At 46.6% G+C, this 25986-nt stretch overlaps 1 protein-coding gene across 2 annotated transcripts in view; it reads right to left on the reverse strand.

Moving 5' to 3' along the window:
- The window catches only part of Letm1 (leucine zipper and EF-hand containing transmembrane protein 1), a 43710-nt gene that overhangs the window by 5529 nt on the left and 12195 nt on the right, over positions 1-25986 (reverse strand). The window contains exons 3-11 of one of the 2 annotated variants that reach the window (XM_021162291.3): positions 24155-24605; positions 16427-16570; positions 15539-15676; positions 14755-14958; positions 7318-7437; positions 3624-3755; positions 3037-3177; positions 2250-2384; positions 1091-1225 (exon numbers count right to left, since the gene is read on the reverse strand). In XM_021162291.3, coding sequence (XP_021017950.1) covers positions 1091-1225; positions 2250-2384; positions 3037-3177; positions 3624-3755; positions 7318-7437; positions 14755-14958; positions 15539-15676; positions 16427-16570; positions 24155-24605 — 1600 coding nt within the window. The remainder of the gene's footprint in view (positions 1-1090; positions 1226-2249; positions 2385-3036; positions 3178-3623; positions 3756-7317; positions 7438-14754; positions 14959-15538; positions 15677-16426; positions 16571-24154; positions 24606-25986) is intronic. The other variant, XM_021162292.3, reaches the window with a different exon arrangement.

A 25986-nucleotide genomic window follows, 5' to 3' on the forward strand; every position in this document is an offset into this window, starting at 1 on the left:
CCCCCCAAAAAGAGGGAGGGCTCTACATTAATTTGAACTTAAAAATTAAGTCGTTAATTTGTACTGGGATGTGGCTCAGTGGTACAAGGTACTATGCACCAGGTCCTGTGCTTCACACACACACACACACACACACACACACACACCCCGCTCCACAAAACAGAAATCAACCAAACAAAAGAATTAAATTCAGCCTCAGGAAATGGAGAGTCTTATTTCTCTCATGCAAACTTATTCTTTTTTGTTGTTGTTTGTTTGTTTTTGTTTTTTCGAGACAGGGTTTCTCTGTGTAGCCCTGGCTGTCCTGGAACCCACTTTGTAGACCAGGCTGGCCTCGAACTCAGAAATCCGCCCGTCTCTGCCTCCTGAGTGCAGGGATTAAAGGCGTGTGCTACCACGCCCGGCACAAACTTATTCTTAATTTATTTTTGTAAGTTCAAACTTTTAAAATCTATTTTGAATTTCAACTTCCTTTGTAGTTAGCAATAAATAAATACAAAGGCTCAAGGATGCCTAAGCACTGCCTTCTTTATATGGGTCAGAGGTCACAGGGCTAAAAGCAGGGTGAGGAGCAGAGGGAATGAGACACTGCCTTGTCTGGTGAAAAATGTGGTTTCTGGTGGACAAGTCACATAACCAGAGGAGACTACCACAGGGAAGAGGAGAGAAAGAAATTGATTTTTGGCAACAATCTCTAAATCATTACTTTTCAAGCAGAGTGGGGATAATGGTATTGTTACCTCAGAGTAGAAAACAGTGTCTGTTGGGGCTGAGGATGTAGTGGAATAGCACTTATCTAGCATTATGAAAAAAAGAAAAGGAGGGAGGCAAAGAAGGAAGGGAGGGACACCCACGAGATTAAAAAAGAAGTAGCATGGAGAGCCCTGAATGAAAGTATGATTTCAAGCATTAAGTGACTAAGTGATTAAGTGTTCCCATGACCCCTGGTTTCTGACCGCTATCTCTATCTACTTAGCAGCAACAAGGGTTGCATCTACCTACAGAGGCCCCATCATCTACCCACCCTGTTCCGTGTAGGCCAGGGCAGCTGATGGAGGCTGGTTACCTACAATGCTCCATATCCACCCACCTCACTGTAGTCCTGGACGTCCTCTTTGAGCAGCTCCAGTTCCTCCTTCTCCTTGGTCAGGGACTTCTTCTGCTCCTGCAGCTTAGAGCAGGCGTCACTGAGGATGTCAATCTCCTCCTTGGTAATCTCTTCTCCCTGGAGAGAAACGAGGACATGGATAAACCTAAGTCCAGGGAACAATAGCTTCTGCTCTTCTCTAAATGCTGAAAACCTTTCTGTTCATACCACACAGGCAAGCACTTGAGGACAGCCTCAAGTGAGTTATAACTCAGCCCTGAGCTATGCTGGCTATTCCCAAATGCTTCTTTATATTCCCCAGGATTCCATCCCCAGGTGAGATTGGCCTGCCTTTTGCTCTCTCGGACAGCCTTTGTTTTCTAGAACGTTACAGATGGATTACCAGCTCTGCTTCTTTTTATCAAATCACCTATTTTGATGTCTAATCTGGACAGCAACACCATAACGGCTTTCCCCTGCTAAGTGGCTTCTAGTAACTAGAATGACAGCTGCTATGAATGCCTTTGAATAGGTGTAGAGCAGCTGATGCTAGGGTAGAAGTTTGCTACTTTAGAGAACCATTAAAGTGGTTTCCAAAGTGACCCAGGCCCTCCACATCCTCACCAACCCTGGATGGAGGGCCTTTAATGCTCAGGAGGCACAGAAAAGCAGATATCTGAGTCTGAAGCCAGCCTGATCTACAGAGCAAGTTCCAGGACAACCAGAGCTCCACAAAGACACCCTGTTTTTTTTTTGTTTTTTTTTTTTTTCCTTTTTTTTTCTTCTCCAAGACAGGGTTTCTCTGTATAGCCCTGGCTGTCTTAGAACTCACTCTGTAGACCAGGCTGGCCTAGAACTCAGAAATCCGCCTGCCTCTGCCTCCCAAGTACTGGGAATTAAAGGCGTGCGCCACCACTGCCCGGCTGCTATCTTACATTTTTAAAAGATTGTTTATGAGTATGTACATGGGTGTATTTTGCCTATATGTATATCTATGTACCACATGTCTGCCTTGTTCCGGAGGAGACTAGAGAAGGGGGCATTGGTTCCCCTGGACTGGAGTTACAGACAGTTGTGAGCTGCCTTGTGGGTGCTGAGAATCAAATCTGGGTCTTATTGGAAGAACAGGCGGTGCTCCTCGTGTCCTGGTCATGCACCTCACCTTCAGACCTTCCAGTACAGGTGCCGTATCCTTCAGGACCTCTGAGGGCAGGATCACATCATCCACCTGAGGCTGAGGCTCAGGCCCTGGCCTCCCAGGGAGAGTGGCTTCTGCTACTTCTGGCTGGATGTCCTTCTGAAATGCAAGCAGTACCACACTGTCACCTTGGTCACCTGGCTTTGGTTCCACACTCAGCATGTCACCCTGACAGGTCACACTTGGAATACTCTGCAGTGATGATAGGGAGAATGACTGGTCACTATCCAGCAGCAGTAATTTCCTCCACCCATGATGAGCCAGCCCCCCGAGGCCACCTCAACAGATTCAGTCTGAGCCTGTTGCACCACCTCTGGGACTGAGTCTAGGTGAAGCGATGCACATGAATAACCTAGGCTTGAACTCCAAGCTCCAGTAACATTACAGCTTCCTGCAGCTTCTCAGACCACAGAAGCCAAGAGTGAACACAGTCATGGGGAGCCAGCAACTGGCAGGAAAACAACCCTGAGGAGGTGGGTCCCTTGGTGATTCCTGCTTGGTTGCTAAGTTTGCCCCTCTTATGCCAATGGTGACCCGAGAGTTAGAAGTCACATCATGTCTTCTATTGCACTGTCCCTGAGAGCTATGACTCTACAGCTAAGCACTCCTGTGCCCTTGAACCACTCTGACCCTGGCAGAGAAAGACGGGATAGGTCTGAGAGCCATATACATAGCTACAAGACAGGCTCTAAGGAATTTGGCTGGGACAGCTTTGGGTCCCACAGAGTGTCTGTCAGTGCAGGCTGCTCACCACAGCTTCAGAGGCTCTCTTTAGTTCTTCCAGGTGTTCTTGCTGGATGGCGGCCTCTTCCTGCAGTGTGGCCTCCAGCTTCGCCTTGTTGTCTACCTTTTCGCCTTCCACCTCGGCCACTTTCACCTGGGCCTCCTTTGCCTTCAGAGGAAAGGAGAAAGAAGAAGGTAACTGTACTGAGCCTGAGGTGCCAGATCTGAAGTTTCCTTGCCTCTCTCTGAGCAATGTTACCACCCAGGCTTCATACAGAACAACAGAGTACACAATGGCATGCTACCGCCCGCGTTTAGAGGTTTTAAGGCTTCGAAGGGTAAGGGTCCCCATCCATAGGGGACTGTATGAGTTAAAGCATAAGAGAAAAAATAAAAAATACTGCATCAGTTCAGATATGCCACCTTGGCACTGCTGTGCCTGAGACTGTACTAGATAGGAGGCTGGGCAGGGAGACAAACCAGGGAGCTGATGAAGAGGCTGATGGAGCTGATGATCCAAGGGCTCCTGGATGAGCTCCCACAGCTGTGGAGGTGAGGGGCTCATTCCAAGCCCAGAGAGATAAGGAGTCAAAAGGGTCTTCTGACAATACATACCACAATTTCTGGAAGGGTCTGTAAGGTGGACTTCAGCTGGTCAGCAGGTGAGAGGGTGTCTGGGAGGTACATGGCCCGGGACAGTATGAGCAATGATGTGGGGATCTCGTGATGCAGGTGCAAGTCCAGCCACTGGAAGGAAAGCGCAGTCACTGGGCATGCTGTCCTTCCCTGACCCACAGCCCCAGCGCCTCTCCTGCAAGGTGATGGATGCCCACCCGTTTCCTTCTGTGGCTCTGTTTAGTTGAGAGATACAAAAGTCTGGGTGCCACAAGCAAACATGACTGGAGCAAACCGGTTCAATAAGTCACTAAAAGGCATTTCCCAAAGATGGTATTTCAAAAATATCTTCCAAGGGCTGGAAAGAGCACTTTCCACATCTGCAGAGGACCTGCGTTCAGTTCCTAACATTCCCATGGCCACTCACAACTCTTTCTAACTCCAGTTATGGGGGACCTGACACCCTCTTCTGGTCTCCATAGGCACTTGCATGCATGAGGTATACAAACATGCATTCAAATACCCATACATAAAATAAACATTAAAAATATACCCAATATATATAAAATATACACATGCATACCCTTCAGTAAACTGAACAACTGATCATCAGCTTCAGGTACCTTGAGAATGGTTAGTGTGCTTTGAGCTTAAACATTGGCTGGTACACTGGCCCAGGGATGGTGGTGTTTACCTGTAATCCCTGCTCTAGCTGAGACAGGAGGATCACACAATCTATGGCAACCTAGGCACTTAAAAAATAAAAACAGGCCTAGGGTATGATACACACATTCATTATATAGTACCTATTACTATTTGTAACTTATTCGTTTACTTTCCATCTATTTATTTGGAAGGGGGTGGCCGCACATGCCACACAGGCACATGAGCTGAGTCAGGGAGAGACGTTTGGGAGTCGCTCTTCCCTTCTATTACATGGGTTCTGGGATGGAACTCAGGCTGTCAAACGTGGAGCACCTTGACTCCTGGAGCTATCTTAGTGGCCCAGGTGTTTAGACAGAAATAAAAATAACTTTAGAAATGCTGAAGCAGGAGGATACCCAGAAATCTGAGGCCAGCCTGGGACATATAGTATGAGACCTTTCCTAGAAAAATGTTCCTACTTTCTTTTTGAGTTTTGGAGGGCAGGCTTACACTTTTGATCTCAGCACTTGAGAAGGAAGGGGCAGAGGTGAGTGAATCTATGTGAATTCAAGACTGGTTTAGTCCATACAGCAAGTTCTAGGACAGCCATGGCTACACAGTAAGACCTGGTTTCATACAACAAAGAAACAAAATTTTTAGAGGGCAGAGGCTGTAGCTCAATGGCAAGGTGTTGCCCTAGCATATGTGTAGCCTTTGGCTGAACCTCTAACACTATGTAAAAACAAGCTGAAGGCCGATGAGATGGTCTAGCAAGTAGAGCCATCCCACCCCTACTCCCACCCCCACGACAAGGCAGGGTTTCTCTGTGTAGCCCTGGCTGCCCTGGAACTCACTATGTAGACCAGGCTGGCTTTTAATTGAGAGACCAGCCTGCCTCTGCCTGCTAAGTGCTGGGATTAAAGGCAAAACCACACCTGGCTTGATACATTTGTTTGCAGACTCTAACTTGAGATTGAAGTTTAGATCCCAAAGGTGGAATGGGAGAACAGATCTCTGCAGTTGTCCTCTGACTTCCACACAAGAACAGAAAATGAGTTCACACTTATGTGCAGGTCTATATGAGCTCGTGCCTATCAGGATGATTCACTGACACCAAGACAATCTCTCAAGTGGACAGAAAAGGCTGTTATGTTTTGTTCACACACAGGGCACTAGATGAGAAACAGCTCAGCTGTTAAGAGCACTTGTTCTGGTAGAGGAAGGACCTAGGTTCTGTTCCCTGCACCCACATGGATGGTTACCATTGTCTGTAACTCTGGTTCCAGGGGACCCAACACCTTCTCTTAACTTCCAAGGGTATGGGAAGGCATGTGATGCATAATCATAGATGCAGGCAAAACAGTCATACACATAAGAATACATAGTGCGAGAAGATCCACCTAACCCTCAAGAGACTTGAGGCCCCGGGGAGTGGGAAGGTCTGGTGAGGGTAGGGGTGGGAGGGTGGGGACATCCTCTTGGGCTGGGGTAGGAGGTATGGGATGAGGAGCAGTTGGGGGATGAAGTCTGGACTATAAAAAAGGATTAAAGAGTGAATGAATGAATAAATAAATAAACCCAAGTCTGAGAATAAAGTAACTTTGAACCTTTGATATATATATATATATATATATATATATATATATATATATATATATATATATATAAAAGGAGCCAAGTGTGATGACACTTCTTTAATCCTAGCACTCAGGAGGCAGAGGCAGGCGGATCTTTGAGTTCAAGGCCAGCCTAATCTACAGATGGGAGTTCCAGGACAGCTAAGTCTACACAGAGAAACCTCATCTTGAAAACCAAAATAAGAAGAAATACTAAGGATGTGTGAAAAGGCTGAGCAGCAGCAGCATGAAGGCAGAAACAAAGATGACCACAGCCTTGGATCCCCAATTCACCAATAAGCACAGCCTTGGTGTGTGGCGAGAATCCATGTGGTGAAGAAGCCTTTGGAAGACAAATGGTAAGAAAGGACTGCAGAAATATGTTAAGTGGAAGGTGGATATCCATCTGTCCCACACATGTGTACAGTACATAGGACAGTGGGTACCCACTCATCTTACACATGTGGACAGCACACGGGACAGTTGGGTATCTGATTTAGGAGGAAGACCAGGCTCATGGGTCATATCAATTAAGCCTTCTGATGTGAAGGATGACGGGCTGTAAATGCTACCTACTGCCATAGACATGCAAGGGGCTGCTGCATGAGAACCTCAAGCTGAGGCCGAGTGCAGTGTCACATACCAAGCAGCCACTCAGAGAAGGCCAGGCACAGGGGAGCTGAGAAGGTGCATGCAATGTGGCCTGAAACTTGATTTTTAGTTGTAGAAGGGCTTACATTTCTGATTGTTGCTGGGCGGTAAAGGTGCACCCCTTTAATTCCAGCACTCAGGAAGAAGAGCCGGGTGGACCCCTGAGGTCAAGCCCAGCCTGGTGTACAGAGCAAAGAGCAAGTTCCAGGACAGCCAGGACTACAAAGAGAAACCTTGTCTCAAAAACAAAAACAAAAGAAAAAACCAAAACAGAACAAAATCTTGTTTTCTTGCTTTTGATTACTTTGCCTTCACATCTGGAGTGCCAGAATTACAGATGTGTACAACCATGCTAATATGGCACTAGAGATCCAATCCAGGGCCTGTGCATGTTAAGCAGGTAGTATCTCAGCTCACCTATTTCTTTCACTGTTTGTTTGTTCTGCAACACAGTCTTACTCTAAAGCTTAGGCTGGCCTCAAACTCTGATCCTTCTGTCTTAAAATGTGCCACACATTCAGGCTTCTGTGTGTGTGTACACTCTCTACGCTGAGCAAGGATGGAATTCTGGGCATTTGTGCCAGATATGCATTTACTTGGGTCATACCCCAACTTCAGAGGCTTTTCTAGTTTGAAGACCACCCCAACCCACACCATGCCAAAACAACAACAACAACAACAACAACAACAACAAGCCTGTGCTAGTCGGGAGCAAAGGTAGATGATTCCCAGTAGAGGAAAAAGCTATGCACCTGCCCCAGCCAGCCATGGAGGCCACATACCTGTTTCAGCTGGCCCTTCAGACGGTCTTCTGTGACACCGAGAGCTCTCATGCCTCGTGCTCGACATGCTGCCTGCAATTCTTTCACAGTCAGACTGTCCACCCCTTCCTCAGAGATCAGCTGGAAGAGAAAGTAAGCCAATTATTGCTTTGCAAGATCATTCCAGATCTATGACACTGATGTTAACACAACTGGGGGAAAACTATTGAATTAGAAACCATTTTCCTGGGGCCGGAGAGATGGCTCATCAGTTAAGAGCACTTGTTGCTCTTGCAGAGGCCCTGGATTTGGTTCTCAGCACCCCACGGTAGCTCACAACCATCTGTAACTACAGTTCAAGGTCTGATGCCCTCTTCTGACCTCCATGGGCACCAGGCACTCATGTGGTGAACATGTAGGCAAAATACTCATATACATACAATTTTAAAAATGAAGAAGGAGAAGGTGGCAGAGGAGGAGGAAGAGGAGAAGCAGCAGCAGCCACTTGATGTTTTGTTGAGGTATTAGACTGAAGTATAGCTCAGTGCCTTGAGACTTAAGGGTCTATCCCTGGCACCCCTCCCCCCTCCAAAAAAAAAAAAAAAGACAAAATAGTGCCACCAGAGCAGGTTCTGAGTCTCAAGTGACTTGAGACATCCAGAAAAGAAAAGGGCCTTGAAAACACACTGTGACTAGACTTAACCCCAGGCTGTCAAACCTGCCACCTCTATGTATGCACCTCCTAGAGAGGATGCCAGGGAAGACCTGCTTCTTCCCGTGCTAGAACTCTGTCCTGCCAGCAGAACCAGCCCAGCACTGCCTGCTCAGGACATGCCACAGAATGCTCAGTGTAGTGACAATCCTGGAATTTTGGTTTCTTTAAGAAAACACAGAAATATTATAAGAACATGTTTTCATTTTAATCCCAGGTGTGGGGTATATGGCTGCTTCAGTTTGTCCACAGCAGCTGACTCTGATTTGCCTTGTGCTAGAGCAGGCAGTGATTTTGCCAGCTGCAGATAGTTTCTGCAATTGTGTGACACTTGGAATTCTGAGGACTTTTCAGAGAGTATATAAATGTTAGGGCCCCAAGAGGTGCAGGGATGTTGTTAGTCATGGTTTGTTAAGTAGTGGTGTGCAAAGGAGAAACAACAAGAAGAAATTAGATATTCTTCTTTTTTTTTATAGTACAGAATAGAGTTTATTCAGGGCATAGGGAGGGGAGTTAAGAGCATAGTAGAGAAAGGCAGAGAGAGAGGGGGGAGAGAGAGAGAAGGAAGAAGAGGAGGAAGGAGAGAGAGGAAGAAGAGGAGGAGGAAGAGGAAGAGGAGGAGGAGGAGATGAGAAATAGAGGCTGGCCATGAGCATGTGGAGAGGGGGAAAGGGACAAGAGGACAGAGCGGGGGCAGGAAAGCAGAGCAAGAACAAGAGAGGAGCGCGAGAGTTAGAGCGAAATTGGATATTGTGATGGTAAAGATCAAACTAGCCCCAAGGAACTTGATGCCCCTAATCAGCAGAAAGTAGTCTAATCATATCATTCCCTTTCCAACCTCTGACTTTACTCAGAGATCTCTCTCCTTTCCTTGCCACCCCTTTCTCTCTCCTGCCTAGTGTTAAGAGGTTGAAAGGGTAGAAGAAAAGGGGTGGAGAAGGGTGGAAGAAAGAAGAACCCGCTAAGTAGCAAGAGATGGTTGCAGTTCACTGCCCACAATGTTGAGTGAGAGGCCTGATGCCCTGACGACACCTTGGCCTCATACTCAGAGGTGTTGTTCTGTCTCTGGTTACACAGGTCATCGTGACTCTGATTTGGAACACAGGAGACCTAGAGACCCAGAGGAAGCAATAGGCTGAGAGAGAAGTGAGTACACACTGGGGTGCTGCCTTGTGCTTGTCAACTCCTGAGCCTGCCACACCTATAACTGTACAACTGTGCTATTGACTGCACCACTGCTCCATTTTTGAACTAAATTTTCTAAGATATTCAGACACATCCATAGGCAAGACAGAGCCATGTTCCCCTGAATGAGGATCCCTTAGCTGCCTTTTGTATACACTGAGACTTGTTAAAGAATGTCACACATGTGGAAACACACAGAAATCACATAGTAAGAGCTCTGGCGTTCCCAAGGACACATCTGGCTGCTGTGGTCATCTAAGGTGGCTCTTGACTGATGGGCAACCCCCACAGGCTGGGTGGATCATTCTGCTTACCTGTTTTCCCAGTAAGAGGTGTGGGGGGGGGGGGCATTTCCAGTTTATTTTCTATGCAATAGCTTTCTTGCCCGTTTCCCTCTGGCCTCTATAGCACTGTGTGGGAATATAGTGCACACTTATCACAGTTCACATAGTGGAGCAATTGCGCAGATGCTCAACTTCCTTTGCCTTCTCCCATTCCTGATCTGGTCATCTCATCTATTTTCTCTTCTCTTAGAGAACCACATCACAAGGGCAGCACACCTCCCACTTACTAGAAAGCAGTAATGAAGGCTTGTAGTGGGTGGGTCTGATGCTGCTTGTTTTCTAATGCTAAATACTGGCTCTCAACAGCTACTTGACCTCAATGGTGACAAGCAGATCCTCACAGGAAGCTATGTAAACCTTGCAGGGAAAGCAGCAAGTGACAAGGGACATAATGGCTGGAAAATAACTTAGAATAGCTCCTGCCCAATCTAGGCTATGGCTTATATCTTTTTTTATGGGCTAGATAGAATGGTTAATTTAATTTACAAAGGCTGGTCACACTCACTCAAAGTTCCTCTACCTGTCTCCTTCCGATGCTCCAAAGTCTCATCTTGTACTATATAGTCATTTTGTGTGGAAAACTCCTTTGGCATTTGTGTGTATGTGTGTACGGTGTTGTGCGTCCCTGTGTACATTTGTTTGTACTGTGTTTCTTTGGGGACCAGAGCCTCATCAGTTAGCTGGGCTGCCTGGCCAATAAGCTTCAGGGAGCCACTTGTCTCTACCTGCACCAGTTCTGGGCTTACAGGCACACACCACTGTGCCAAACTTTTTGCGTAAATTCTGGGGATCCGATGCAGGTCTTCGTGCCTGTACGGCAGGTACTTTACCAACTAAGCAGTCTCCCTTGTCTCTGGCCATTCTTTAAGGAATCTGTGACAATTCTTGTGCTCTTTTACTTGGGAATGTCTTGGTCATTCTTTATTCCTTTTTAAAAATGTTTCATTGTTTTGTCTGAGACAGGGTTTCTCTGTGTAGCCCTGGCTGTCCTGGAACTCACTCTGTAGATCAGGCTGGCCTTAAACTCAAGAGATCTGCCTGCCTCTGCCTCCTGAGTGCTGGGATTAAAGGCATGTGCCACCACAGCCCAGCATTGGCTGGAGACAGAAGCCAGTAGGAAAAAGTTATCCAGCTTCTCCAGGCTCCTCGGTTTCTTCGAAGAAACCACTGTCCCTGTGTTCTCGTCCTACAGGGACACAGCCTTCTCGCTGCTCTCCACACTGTGTGGTGTTTGTTAGTGTGGCTTGGAGAATCATAGTAGGAATTTCTTCAGATGTATTCAGTTGAAGGTTCATTCCCCTCTTTTTTTTTAAATCTTTTTTTTCTCCATTCATTTTCTCTCTTTCTCTTTCTTTTGAGACAGAGTTTCTGTGTAGTTCTGTCTGTCTTTTTTGTTTGTTTTTTGTTTTTTGGGGTTTTTTTTTTGGTTTTTCGAGACAGGGTTTCTCTGTACAGCTCTGGCTGTCCTGGAACTCACTTTGTAGACCAGGCTGGCCTTGAACTCAGAAATCTACCTGCCTCTGCCTCCCAAGTGCTGGGATTAAAGGCGTGTGCCACCATGCCCAGCTAGTTCTGTCTGTCTTGGAACTCACTTTGCAGACTAGGCTGGTCTCCAACTTAGAGTTCTGACTGCCTCTGCCTCCCGAGCACTGTGATAAACAAAGGCGTGCATCACCACTGCCCAGTTTACTCTGCCTCTTACTGTCACAAATGCATTTGTGACATTATGAATTATAAATGAATTTGGGGAGCTTGGGGGTCATTAGTTCTTCCAGGTTCTTTGGTCCTGGCCACCCGTTTCTCCATTCCTTTTGATTCTTTTAACATAAACATTGGACACTGTGCTGTGAACAGACTGTGGTGCTACTCAGTGGTCACTGGCTTCTGCCTGCCACTGTCAAAGGCAGCTCCTGTCCACTGTCCCACCCTCTTACTGCTGCCTTACTGCTGCTGCACCTGCCGCCAGGCCTCCGGTGTGGCTTGAGCAGATGTTCACTTAGTTCAGTTGTAAAGTGTGTTTAAACATCCATATAACGGCTGCTTCAAGGTTTCTATCAGAAGCTTGGGCAGTGGTGTGTGCCTGTGGTTATAAAAATCTGAGTTTAATGTTGGCTTGAACAGCAAAGCTAGACGACTACCTTCAAACAAAGAACAAAACCTCTCCAGTTCCCCTACCTATCTCTCAGTACTGGCCTCTCTCTGCTCATACCTTTCTCAACCTATGAACCTCCTCCTGGTTCTAGGTTTGACAAGTGGTTTTTCTTCCTTTTTAACTTTAAAACATATTTATTTTATGTGTATGAGTGTTTTGCCTGCATATGTATGTATACTACATGTGTGCCTGGTGCCAAAAGAGGTCAGAAGAGGGTACTGAAAATCTCCTGGAGATTTTCACATGACTTTAATCCCAGCAGGCAGAGGCAGGTGAATTGCTATGTTTGAGGCCAATCTGGTCTACAGAGCAAATTCTAGGACAGTCAGGACTACACAGAGAAAGCCTGTCTCAAAAAACCAAAAAAGGAAAACAAACAAAAAAAGAAAGAAAGGAAGAAAGGAAGAAAGGAAGGAAGGAAGCAAGCAAGCAAGCAAGCTAAGCTCCTGACGCGGGAGCTGCAGATGGCTGTGATCCACCATGTGACTGCCGGGAACCAAACACACATTCAGTGTAAAGACAGCATGTGTCTTACAGTAGAGTCATCTCTCTGCCCTGACAGGTGAATTTTCAATCAAACCTAGACACATGGATACACAGCAGAAGAATCTGGATGGAATTCTGCTTTCAGCATCACTGGCTTCCTCTGACACTGCTGGGTTGGGGTACCACTTTTACAGATGCTGGGGTGGGGTGGGTACCACTTTTACAGATGCTGGGGTGGGGTGGGTACCACTTTTACAGATGCTGGGTTGGGGTGGGTACCACTTTTACAGATGCTGGGGTGAGGTGAGTACCACTTTTACAGATGCTGGGGTGGGGTGGGTACCACTTTTACAGATGCTGGGGTGAGGTGAGTACCACTTTTACAGATGCTGGGGTGGGGTGGGTACCACTTCTTTTACACATGCTATAGATACGATTTTGCAGCTAACAGACATAGTCGCTCTGGTATCTGGTTTCCTCAACCAAACACAAACCTTGACCTCTCTGTTTCACATTCTACAGTCAAAACCATCCCCTGGCTGCTTTTCCACAGGGAACAAAGGCACAGCACCCGTTAGTTTCTTGTGCTCTCTATCCCATTCCTCATCGAGGTTCCTTGTGGTCCAGCTGCTATATGCCAGAGGTGTCTCTCCACACTGCTCCTTGGTCCTCCCCACAAGTTAAGGGATGAATTTTAAGACAAGTGAGGACACAGACTCCTCACTTTGCATTGGCTGACTCCCTAAGGTAAACACTCATCCAGCAGGACTACAGGGTTGTCTGCACTCCCTGCCCCACTTCTGCTGACACCTTGGCTGCCAGGGCATAAGGTCCTCGTTATTGTTACTGCTTCCCACACAGTTCCCAGTGACACCATAGGACCCCTGCTGCTCCCACCTGACACTTGTCCCTTACTACCTGCTGAGGACAGAAGTCAGCTCTTTGTCAGGTCCCTGACACCTTCCCAGAGTAAGGCCATCCTGGCAAGGGTGGAGGTAGCTAACCCTTGTGCTTGCTCACTGAGTGAGTTCTTCCTGAAAGAAGAATCTTGGTCATTACAGTCAGTTCCTGTATTTCAGAAAAATAAAATAAGCAAGCAAGCAAAACCAAGAAGGACAGCAAAGACAAAGACCCCAGATGCCCCAACCTATGACACTGAATGTGAACTATGATTAATATGTTAGGGAAAGAAAAATAGGGCCAGGTGTGATAATACATGCCTTTAATCTCGGCACCTGAGAGGGAGAGGCAGGTAGATCTCTGTGAATTAAAGGCCAGCGTGGTCTACATAGTGAGTTTTGAGGTCAGCCTGGTATACAGAGAGAGTTCCAATACAGCCAGGGCTAAGTAGAGAGCCTTTGCCTGCCTTAAGATAGACAGATAGATAGACAGACAGACAAATGGGGAGGGAGATGTGTGAGATGCCCATGCCTGTGTGCATACACACAGACACACTAAATAAATAAATGTTTAAAAAATTGTTTTAAAAGAGTTAAATGCAGCTGGGTGTGGTGGAGCATGCCTTTAATCCCAGCACTTGGGAGGCAGAGGCAGGCGGGCTTCTGAGTTTGAGGCCAGTCTGGTCTATAGAGTGAGTTCCAGGGCTACACAGAAAAACTTGTCTCGAAAAACAAAAACAAAAACAAAAACAAAAAAACAAAAAAAAAAAAAGAAAGAAAAAAGAAAAAGAAAGAGTAAATGCTAATCTTGACTACCTAATGAACTGGCTGTTAGCCTGGGTTACATGATACCCAGCCTTGGAAGACAGAGACTCCTCAAAGCACGCTGGCTTGGAAGTCAGTCATGGTGTAATTATGGGTTTGACTAGAAGACCCTGCTGTACTGAGCAAGATGGAGGAACAATCAAGGATGAGTCCTGACATCTTCCTTGGGCTTCCAGATGCATGTGAACCCACTCAAACATTCACCTTTCCCAGACACATGCAAACAAACATACACATAAATACTATACACACACGCATGAAAAATGGAAAAAGAAAAAAATGTAGAAAAGAAAAGTGAGTGGGGCTGGAGAGGCGCCTCAGCAGGCCTGAGTTCCATCACCCCAGCTCCCCCCCACGCCCTCCTCCGATCTCTGGGGGCACCAGGCACACACATGGTACACATAGATATACGCAGACAAAATATTCATACATATAAAATACAACTTAAAAAAAAGGAAAAGAGGGCTGAGGATATAACTCAGGAGTTTGGGTGCTTACATAGCAGGGGAGGCTTTGGATTCAATCCCAAGGACTGTTCTCCCAAGGGGGGAAAAACAAAACAAAACAAAACAAAACAAAACAAAACAAAACTGAGGTCTGATGGTTTATGCTTGTAATCCGAGCAATCAAGAGTGTAGGGCAGGAGGATTGCCAAAAATGTGAGGCTAGCCTGGGTCATTTAGTGAGTTTTAGGCTAGTCTGAGCTATGTAAGAAAAAGGAATGACAAGAAAATGTAAAAGAAGAATGAGAAGACTGAGCATTGTAGACTGAAAAGGTAACCAAGACACAGAGTGTCAACCTCACAGTGGCCAGAACAGTGCCCTACAATAGGGGAGGCTTTTGGCCCACCTCACCTTATCATCAGCCTTTATGGACCTCAGGCGCATGGTGAGCTGGAAACGCAGGAAGTTGTTGGTGCCAATGGACTGAAGCTCCAGCAGCTTGCACAGTGCTACCAACTGAGGCCTTGTGAGGTTATCCAGGGTCAGTTCATCCTCAAACAGTTTGGAAAAACGCATGATTTCCTCATTGCTGGGTCTCTCCCCTGTCTCCCGGATCTGCAGAAGTAATCCCAAGTATTACTCAGTATGTATTCTCCTGTCCCCACAGCTAACCTCTGGTCCCAGCTGGAAGGAAGCAAGAGCGAGCAGAAGCAGCTCTAGACCACCTACTGCTCTCCGAGCTCTCCCAGGAGCTGTCAGCCTCAGGCAGCTAAGCCTGGGCTGCATTGCTATACAGAGGATCAGTACCCGCAGCACCATCCAGGCTGTAGTCTCCCAGGAGCCTGGGCGTGCCAGCTGTGGGACCAGCTCTGCTGTTTTCTTTCTATCAGGGCTGTGGCGCAGTGACCTGAGATCTCATGCCACAACCCCATTTCTCAGTGGCAGGAAGAAGCCACCTTTATATATACCTACAGCTCCCATGAGAGGGAATGAGCACAGGGAGTAGGCAGTTAGCTTAAGTTCTGTTCTAGGTGCTTGAGTCTGCTGAAGAGGAGGAGGAAAAGAAGGAAGAGGAGGAGGAAGAAAAGAAAAAAAGGAGGAGAAGGAGGAAGCAGCTGCAGAAGGAAGGAAGAGGGAAGAAAAGACTCATAGCGGTTGACATTTGAATCATCATGTGACATGGGGAGTACTGCACCTTCTGGAAAAATGCAGAGAAATCTTTGGTGGCATTCCCTTTGGCTGCCTTGTTCTTCAGGGCCATTTCCTCTATGGTGTCCTGGAGAAACTTGGCCAGCTCCAGCTTCACCCTCAGCTCCTTCTTCAGCCTTTCCTCCTGTGAGAGCAAAGTGAAGGTTATACTCCAGTCCTACTCTGACCCTCTGCACTCCACCACTACCTGTCTCTACCATACAAAGTAGGTTCGAAGCCTGCTCAGACTGCTGCCCACTGCAAGAAAAGTCTCCCACATGCCATACCCCTCAAGGAACAAAATCTAAGATATACTCAAATATTTCATGATTCTAAAAAAAGTCCATGTGAAGCCCTAGCCCTACCTCAATAGCAGAAGTTGGTAAACTTGTTCCATAAGGGGCCAGACAGTGAGGCTTTGGGACCTCTGGAGTCATTTGGTCTGACCAATCACTTGACTCAGCTGGTGCTTCATAAAAGAACCAGTTGACACATATGAAACAGTGTGTGGAGGTCTGGATAGAATTTTAGACTCATTTTCTATTTGGTGTGTGTATATGTATGTTGACTTACATGCGTGTGGACACTGGGTGTGATCAGAGAGAGGATACCTTGGTCCTTACCATCTACCTGTTTGAGACAGGGTTTCTTCTTTGTTGCTTGTGACTAGCTGGCACCCCATCTTTTGGGAACTGTCCTATCTCCACCTTATATTTTGTCATAGGAGCACCGAGGTTACTGGTGCACTACCCTGCTTGGTTTCTACATTGCTGCAGAGATTTAAGTTTAAGACCTTGTGCTTTCCTGCAAGGATCTCTTTACCTGCTTTGCTATGTCCTCAGTCCTCAGACTAGACTCATTCAAGTGTACTCAAAGTCCCTGTGCCCTTCCTTACCTTGATAGACTGGGTCTCAAATGTGGAGGGCAGCATGTTGGGGAAGAGCTTCACAACTACAGGCAGCAGGAATTCCATGAAGGGCACCACCACAAACACCAGGAAGGGCACTAGACGGAAGAGGTCCGCACAAATCCGGAGAAACTGCGAAGATGTGGGTTCATAAGCGGTGACAGAGCAGGCAGAGGTATTTCTCCCACCCTCACTACAAACTGAGCAACATGGTGAGGTGACTCAAGAGCTCTTGGCAGATACTTCAGAAACCTATTTCTCTCTCAGAATCCAAAGTGCATGCCAAACTGCAATGGTCTTCAATAAAAGGGATAGGTACTAACTTACAGGTCACCAGATACACAGGGCATATGTAGAAATAAACAAAACAGGCTCAAAAGAAGACAATTTAGATAACAATCTTCAAAAGATGTCTTGGACCACCCCCTGCAAGTAGGGGGCCTGTGAAGTCCTTCAAATGAGTTTATAATTTTCCATAGTGGAGTCATTACAGGCCATGGTCTAGACAATTTCTTAGATGCTCTAACTTAGAAAGTACTCGCTTATTTTTAATGGTTCCAATCTCTATATATAATTTTATTTTGATTTATTTATGTGTATGAATGTTTTGCTTGTAGGTAGGTAGGTAGGTACAGCACGTGTAGCCTGGTTCACAGAGAGGTCAAAAGAGGGTGTTTAAGAGGGAGTTAGAGATGGTTGCGAGATTGAACACAGGTCCTCTGCACGATCATCAAATGTTCTAAACCACTGAGACATCTCTCCAGCCCCATGGTCTCAGTCATCCTTAGTTCCAACGGTTTACTGGGTTTTCTGGCCCAAGTGCAAGTTTTTCAAGTTTTTTGCTCTTGATCCTCATTATAAATCTGGTAAAAACATCTAGGAATAAACTATTCCACAGCCTGACTATGTTTTTCTTGAAATTTCCACTGCAAAATTAGTCTGTCACCTTTAAACTCAAGCTCCCACAGTTTGAAGACACAGATGAAATTTAGACAAGTTCTTTGCCAGAATAGAACATGAATGGCCTCTAGCCCAATTCTCAATCAAGTCCTGTTTCCAGCTGAAAATTAATGTTGGTGGCATGCATGTATGCTTGCCTGTGTGCTTGCATGTGCACGCACGTGTGTGCCATGGCCCACAATTGACATTAGGTGTCATTCGTTCGTTTTTGCTCTCCATCTAATGTTTGAAGAGACTATCTCTGAACCTGGAGCTTGCTGTTTTGGCTGTGCTGGCTAACCAGTGATCCCAAATCCTGCCTGTCTCCACAGCCCCGGAGTTTATAGATATGTGCCACCAAGTCCAGCTTTAATGCGGGTGCCAGGCATCTGAACTCTGCCTCATGCTTTACAGCAAGTACTTTAGCCCCTGACTAACTACATGGTCTTTACTGGCCATATTTCTGTCAGAATTTTGGTCTTCTGAGCTCCTGACAGAATCACTCACTAAGCTCTGTCCAAATTATTCCTTACACCAGTTCCAAAGGCTTAAGAACTGCAGGGTCGCCGGGCGTGGTGGCGCACGCCTTTAATCCCAGCACTCGGGAGGCAGAGGCAGGCGGATTTCTGAGTTCGAGGCCAGCCTGGTCTACAAAGTGAGTTCCAGGACAGCCAGGGCTACACAGAGAAACCCTGTCTCAAAAAAAAAAAAACCAAAAAAAAAAAAAAAAAAAAAAAGAACTGCAGGGTCAGGATTAATAATGCATGCCCCTGTTTCTGGTATCAACATTCTGTATTAATACATTTTCTTATAACTGACTAAAACACCTGAGAGAACAATTTAACCAAAGGTTCATGGTCTCAGAAGTTTCCACCCATCATGGTACCCATGAATTGGCAGAGCAAAGAAGCTCACATCAGGGTAGCCAGGAGGCAGCAACAAGGAAGCAGAGTAAGACAGAGTCACAAGGGCAGTGACTCCAGTGATTTATCTCATTTCCTCCACCTAGGGTTAGAGAACATTAGATTACAGCCCTGACAATCTAATCATTTCTCAATGACTTGACTTTTGTGGGCTCTTGCACACATGTGGTATATATAATACACATAAAAAACATGCATTGTTTCCTTTTTTCTATGATTTATTTTTACTTTATGTACATTGATGTTTTGACTGCACATTGGTCTGTGTGAGGGTGTCAGATCCCCTGAAACTGGAGTTACATACAGTTGTGAGCTGTCATGTGCTACTGGAAATTGAACCTGGATCCTTTGGTAAAGCAGCCCGTGCTCTTAACTGCTGAGCTATCTCTCCAGCCCCCCCAAAACATATATTTTAATTAAAAGAATAAAATTTCGCTGGACAGTGGTGGCACACACCTTTAATCCCAGCACTCGGAAGGAAGAGGCAGGCCGATTTCTGAGTTCGAGGCCAGCCTGGTCTACAGAGTGAGTTCCAGGGCAGCCAGGGCTACACAGAGAAACCCTGTCTCGAAAAACAAACAAACGAAGGAAAAGAATAAATTTGGGTTGGGGAGCCAGGCATAGTGATGGTATGGCATTTGGGAGGGACAAACAAGAGGACTTTGAATTCAAAACCAGCCTGGGTTACACGGTGGGAGTAACGGTGCACCTTTTGTCCTGGCTTGAGAGACAGAGACGGATGGATCCAGATGGATCACCATGAGTTCAAGGCCACTCTGGCCTATAGATCAAGTTCCAGGTCAGCAGTGGCTACATAGTAAAACCCTGACTAATGGGATAAAAAGGTAAGCAGGGGAGCAAGATGGCTTACGGATTATGAATGCTTGCTGCTCTTGTAGGGGACGGAGGTTCAATCCCCAGCATCCACATGGTAACTTACAACTACCTGTACTTCAGTCTAAGAGAGCTGATGCCCTCCTCTGGGCTCTGAGGATACAGGCATGCACACACACATACATGCAAGCAAAGCACTCATACACATAAAACAAAAAGAAAGTTTCTAAACACACACACACATATTTGATATTGTTAAAAAATGTGACCCTAGCACATCAGGGCCTAGATGGACTTCAATGCAAAAGCAAATCAAGAAGCTAACTTTCTTTTTTCTTTCTCGGTGTGTGCCAGGAAAGAGCCCAAGGCCTCTTGTATATACATTAAACACGTGCTTTACCACTAACACACTCAGCCCACTGAGCTAGCTGTTTATTGGCATACAAAGTGCCGGTGGACAAGTGACATAGAGCTGTAAGGACTGAGAAACCAGAGCCATGCACATACATATATATGCTCACACAGCTATTGATGTATGTGTGTGTGTGTATGGGAAAATGTTCATGTGAGTGCAGGCTTCTAGAGAGGCCTGCAGTAGGTACAGGGATCCCCAAGGTAGGAGTTACAGGTGGTTGAGAGACAACTGCCTGATACTGGTGCTGGGAGCTGAACTTAGGTTCTCTGCAAGAACAAATCCTCTTCCCTGTAAGTCATTTCTCCAGCTTCAAATAGGGAGTAGGGTAGGGGTACCATCCAAATTTTCATACCCAGAAGAGTAGAGGTCTCATACCCTTGTAGGAGCGCTGGTATGTCTTAAGCTCCCATGGGGATGGCTTACCATGCTCATGAGAACTCGGTGACAGCATCTCCCCTACTTCAAACACACACAGAAGACAGATACAATAAATGCCCACATGTGTTATGGCATCAACCACTTCTAGTTTCCTTCTTTTTTCATTTGTTTGTTTGTTTGTTGTTTATTGCATCTCACTATGTAGCCCTTGATGGCCTGGAACTCATTATGTAGACCAGGCTGGCCTTGAAGTCACAGAGAGCCTCCTGTCCCTGCCTCCCAAGTACTGAGATTAAAGTTGTGTGCACTACCACACCTGGACTACCACTTCCAATCTATGCAGGTTCAGCAGGCATCTGCAAGTGCTGACCAGGCTACAATAAATACACAAGCATGGGCCCACTGCCCATGAAGGAGCCTCAGCCTGCCCAATGCAAAGGTATCACCAGGTGAGAGAGCAGGTTTCTGAACAGCACAAAAGCACACCAGGATCTAACATGGGGCAGCTGGGCTGAGAAAGTAAGGTCAGGCCAAGGCTGGACCACGTGGTCAGACTGCCGCTCAGAGGTTGCCTTCGTCTGGGAAAAGGACCCCCAGTATACATCTTACTTCTTTAAAAGGACAGCTGTTCCTGGGGTGCGGTCGGGTGGCCCCTCTGCCCACAATGCATGGCAAGAAGGGTAGGAAGTATGAACCACTTGGACCTGGGTTCTGTTTGAGAGTCTGGGTGGCTCCTAGGTACCCTGGAAGAACACAGGTTCTGAGGGTGGCCACAGCTTGAGCCTGAGCACCTGCAAAGGTTGTCCATTCTGCTGAGTTGACAGCAGCAGAGGCTTCCCAGAGACATACAAGAGTGGGTTGGGGAGGACCAGCGCTTGTCCTGAACATGCGTTCTGACTGCACACAGAAAACCAGCAGGAGCACAGTGAGCAGTAAGCACGGCGGGGAGAGGGGGGTGGGGTGGGGGCAGAAGCCCAGGCTGGGTGGACATAGGTGTAAGGACATCAGCTGTAGATGGGGTTTCTGTGTCCTACAAGGGGCGGCAATGCTACCTGGGCCAAATGCCTTGTGATGTTCTACCCTAGAGGTAAAGAGTCATCTGCCTGAGTGGCATACAAATGCTAAATAAGCCCCCAAAGGGCCTGGTATTCAGGACACAGCTAGTGTTCCTCACAAAATAGTGGCACCCACAGGGTACAAGGTAAGGTCGTGGACCAGGAAAAGAGGATCAGTGGGAAAGTTGGAAAACTAAATCAAGTCTGGATAGTAGCCAAGTAGAAAGCTAAGCCATGACCATTATGAAGCATGAGGGGACTGAGGTAGAGGGTCCAAGCACAGCACTGTCACTTGCTAAGAGTTCTCTATGGATCTAAAGTTATCTTGTTGGAGTGATGTATTTTTACACTGTGTAAAGGTGTGTCTCTGTCCTTCCTTGCCTGTCTAAGGCACCTTCTGAATGGTTAAAATAAAAACTCTACCTACAGTAGAAGGCAAAATAGTAAGGTGGGACATCCAGACAGAGGGAGGAATTCTGAGAAGGAGCCAGGTGTGGGAGATTCAGCCAGTCAGACCCGGAGGAAGAAGCAGGAAGGAAGGAGGCATAGTTAACTCGCCATGTGGCAGAACTTAAATTAGTATAAAGGGGATAATTGAGTTATGAACAGGTGGGTAACAATGCCTAGCTATAAGGTCAAAAGCTTATAAATAGTCTCCGTGGGAACTGAGGCAGGCATAAAGGTCCACGGTTATATTTTAAAGTAAAAGATTTATTTAAAAATCAAACTAAAGCCCACAAAGTAAGTTACGGAAATCCCCAAGAGCTAGAAACATAGAGCAGACACAGATCCCCACCTAGGCTTGATCCCTACACAGCCCCGTGGGTCTCACAGCACCCAGAGAGAAAAGTACCTGCACGGAGAAGATGGCTTAGCACCGACATCACCCAGGGTTCCCAGAGTTAAGACTCCTTTGAAAGTAAAACTCGTAGTACAGAATCACTAAGCAGGGCTGAGGATGTAGCACAGTAGGGAGAGTGTTTGCCTGGTGACTGAGAATGGCCTATAGGCTCAGATATTTGAACGCTTAGTCGCCAGAGGGTGGCACTACTAGAGAAAGATTAGGAGGTGTGGCCTCGTTATAGGAAGTTGTCACTGGGCTTCGAGGTTCCAAAAGCCAAAGCCAGGCCCTGTCTCTGTCTCTCTCTCTCTGTCTGTCTCTGTCTCTCTCTGTCTCTCTTCTTTCTGTCTGTGGATCTGGACAGAGTCTGCATACCACTGTGCTCCCACCATGATGATAACGGACTAAGCCTCTGAAACTGTAAGCCAGCCCCAACTCAATGTTTCCTTTTATAAAAGCTGTCTCTTTACAGCAATAGAATACCAACTAAGACACATGAGTTCGATCCACCCTGGTACTGTATAAGCCAAGCATGGTGGCACAGGTGTATAATCACTTGGAAGGTGGAAGCAAGAGGATCAGAAGTTTAAGCTACATAGTGAGTTTGAGGCTCCCTGAGTTACGGGAGACCATGTCTTAAAAAAAAAAAAGAAAAAGAAAAAGACAAACAAAAACCATATGGAATCACACACATGCACACAAGTCACTCACCATGGGCAAAGTCCACAGTAAAGAATGAGCCCATCTCCCATGGATATCAGAAAATAGAAATTCTCATTTCAGGAGTGAAACATATTCAGAAATTTTAAATACTTAAAAGGAAGAACTAAAAACTAAAAAACAAAACAAAACAAAAAGGACAAAGATCCCACCAAGAAAAAAACAAATAAACTGATGGTAACAAGCCAACACACACACACACCAACAGCACTTCTAGAAGTAAAATCCCATGCACAGAACAGCCCAGTTGTCAGCTAGGAACACTACTTCAGCTGACAGCAGATGGAAAGCAATAGCACCGGGTTACATAGGTTAGCCTGAGATCCTTGAGCTCTAGGCTCCTAGGTGGCCAGGACACAGGCACAGCCGCACAGCCACCATGTATTTGGTTTAAGACTCCCCTACCCCGACCCCTACTTTTTTAGGATTTATTTTTATTTTCTGTGTATAAATGTTTTACCTGAATGTATGTAAGGGTACTACATGTGTGCCTGGTTTGCAAGGCCCAAAGAAGGTATGGGATTCCCTGAAACTGGTATCACACAGTATAGTTGTAAGCCACTATCTAAGTGCTGGGAATTGAATACAGGTCCTCTGAAAAAAACAGCAAGTGTTTTTAATGACTGAGCCATATCTCTAGTCTCAGGAAGGGTCTTTTCATAGTTAAAGGACAGAAGGAATTACATACCAGACCCACAGAGCCAAAGAAATAACTTTAAGAAACTTCTGTTAGGATACCCAAGATATAAGATACAATTTGCTAAACGCATGAAACTCAAGAAGAATGAAGACCAAAGTGTGGACACTGTGCACCTTCTTAGAATTGGGAACAAAACACCCAGGGAAGGAGTTACAGAGACAAAGTTCGTAGCTGTGAGGAAAGGATGGACCATTTAGAGACTGCCGTATCCAGGGATCCATCCCATAATCAGCTTCTAAACGCTGACACCATTGCATACACTAGCAAGATTTTGCTGAAAGGACCCAAATATAGCTGTCTCTTGTGAGACGATGCCGGGGCCTAGCAAACACAGGAGTGGATGTTCACAGTCAGCTATTGGATGTATCACAGGGCTCCCAATGGAGAAGCTAGAGAAAGTACCCAAGGAGCTAAAGGGATCTGCAACTCTATTGTTGGAACAACATGATGTACTAACCAGAACCCTGGAGCTCTTGTCTCTAGCTGCATATGTATCGAAAGATGGCCTAGTCGGCCATCAATGGAAAGAGAGGCCCATTGGACTTGCAAACTTTATATGCCCCAATATAGGGGAATGCCAGGGCCAAAAGAATGGGAATGGGTGGGTAGGGAAGTGGGGGGCGCTATGGGGGACTTTTGGGATAGTATTGGAAATGTAATTGAGGAAAATATGTAATAAAAATATTAAAAAAAAAAAGAAACTTCTGCAGAGGGACACAGTGTCTCAGAAAAGATACTAGAGGCAGAAATAGAGATGCCAAGGCTGCAGGAAATCACCAACGGAGGAGACAGTGTGTCAGCACTGACATGACAACTCACTTGTAGCATGAGCTAGGCTTATGTTTCTATAAACTTCCAGAGGAGTAGAACATAACCTGCAGCAGAACAAAGGAGTAGGGAGTGTCCCATACCTGCCTGCGCTCCCGTCGGGTGAGCGTATGGCCATTGAGGATGCGCCAGAGCATCCGGGCAGCGATCTTGGTGTCGATCCAGAGCAGGCGGAAGCCATGGTAGTAGTGCTTCAGCTCATCCAGTACCTTCTGCCCGAGGGACTTCCTCACCACCACCTGCGCGGGTGGGCTGTACACGGGGCCGCCCTCCTCCAGCTTCTTATTCTTGTCTTTTAAGGACTTAAGGGACTTCTCTATCACAGAGTCCTCTCCTAGCGGAGATGATGAGTGCCAGCTGCGCACAGGAAGGTACTGAGGTCCAGTAACCACCAGCCTTGCAGAGGCAGGTGTCCATGTTGCTCTTGCTGTGGTGCCCTGGCACTCAGGCCTCTGAGTCCAACAGCTGAGGGGCTCGCCTTTGAAGCAGAGGTACACAGGGTGGGCTGGAGTACAGCAACGAGACAGAACACTCCTTGAAAAGGAAAAAAACACAAAAGCAGCAATGAGAAATTCCCACCTACCTGACCACTCAGCACCAAACATCAACCTATACTTCATGGTGGATCGAAGTATGTAACTACCTGCTTTCTTGGAGGGAGCCTTTGGGAGGGCTTCATGTGAAGCTAGGACCTGAGCCTCATTGGCCTAACTCATAAGTCCCCCAAGACACACATCAGTAGTGTGACATGTACACACAGAAGAGCTTGACAAGACTCTACCTAACCCCTGGCACTGGATGTAGGGTTTGAGGATATAAGACAAGAGTCTGTCCAGTTTGGATATTCTCTCTCAACAAGTGACTCTTGGTTGACAGAAGGCACTAGAGTAAAGAGGAAATCCCAAAGAAGAGTCCAGGGCCCATCCCTTACCTGTCTCTAGCATGACGCCCCACCTCTGTCCACTTCTCCCTTAGTATACTCTTTGAGGAACGTACCTATCCAACACCTGCCACAGAGGGATGAGAGGCACATATGTCATCAGGCCTACACCTCTTCACCAGAATGAAGGCTACATAATGGTCCTAAAATAGGTGAGGGCCACAGCCAGAAGCTGTTAGCTAAGAACCTTAGACTTCTCTGTCCACACTAGATCAGGCTCACAGGGCTGCCTGGAACCCAAGTAGTGCCCACTCACAGCGTGACGACAAATAAGACCAACTGCAGAGGAGATAGTGCCTAGCTAGCCCGAAGCTGAGAGTTATACAGCAAGGCCTTTTCCAGAGCCCACACAGAGCCAGGGTCAGCACTGAGCTTACCATCTGACACAAACAACAGATCTGTACAGTCCAGGTCTGAAATGTACACAGCAACCTCTCCCTACCAGTGATTTACAGTTCCATCTCTAGGCGACCACAAACTCCAAATTCACTCTAGAGATCTGTTGTGGGTTCCCACAACCCCCTTTCTCTGCCTCTAGCACTTGGCTAGATTCCCGTGTGAGGACTGGAGCTCTGAAGTGGATTGTCCATAGTAGGTTTAAAAGCTGCAGCTCTGGGCTGTGAAATGATTCAGTGAATAAATATGACTGCTGCCAAGCCTGACGACCTGAGTTAGACCCCTGGGACCCACAGGTAAGAGAAAACCAATTCCTGTAAGTAAACGTCCTCTATTTCTATCCTGGTGCCATGGCATGCACCTCTGCTACACACAATTAACACCCTGGGCTACAGAGCAATCCAGTGAGCCAGTATTGGCTTAGTAAAATCCATGTCTCAAGCAACAACACCCCCTCCCCCCCCACACACACACACAATGTTGGCCCACTTGCTATAACTGCAATAATGTCATAACTCAGGAGCTTCCTCTGTAATCTCACATTAAAATACACCTACCACAAAGGGAGCCAAAAGTGGT

The sequence above is a fragment of the Mus caroli genome, unplaced genomic scaffold (assembly GCF_978045245.1).
Source record: "Mus caroli unplaced genomic scaffold, Mus_caroli_1 scaffold_4, whole genome shotgun sequence".
In the NCBI taxonomy this organism is placed as follows: domain Eukaryota; kingdom Metazoa; phylum Chordata; class Mammalia; order Rodentia; family Muridae; genus Mus; species Mus caroli.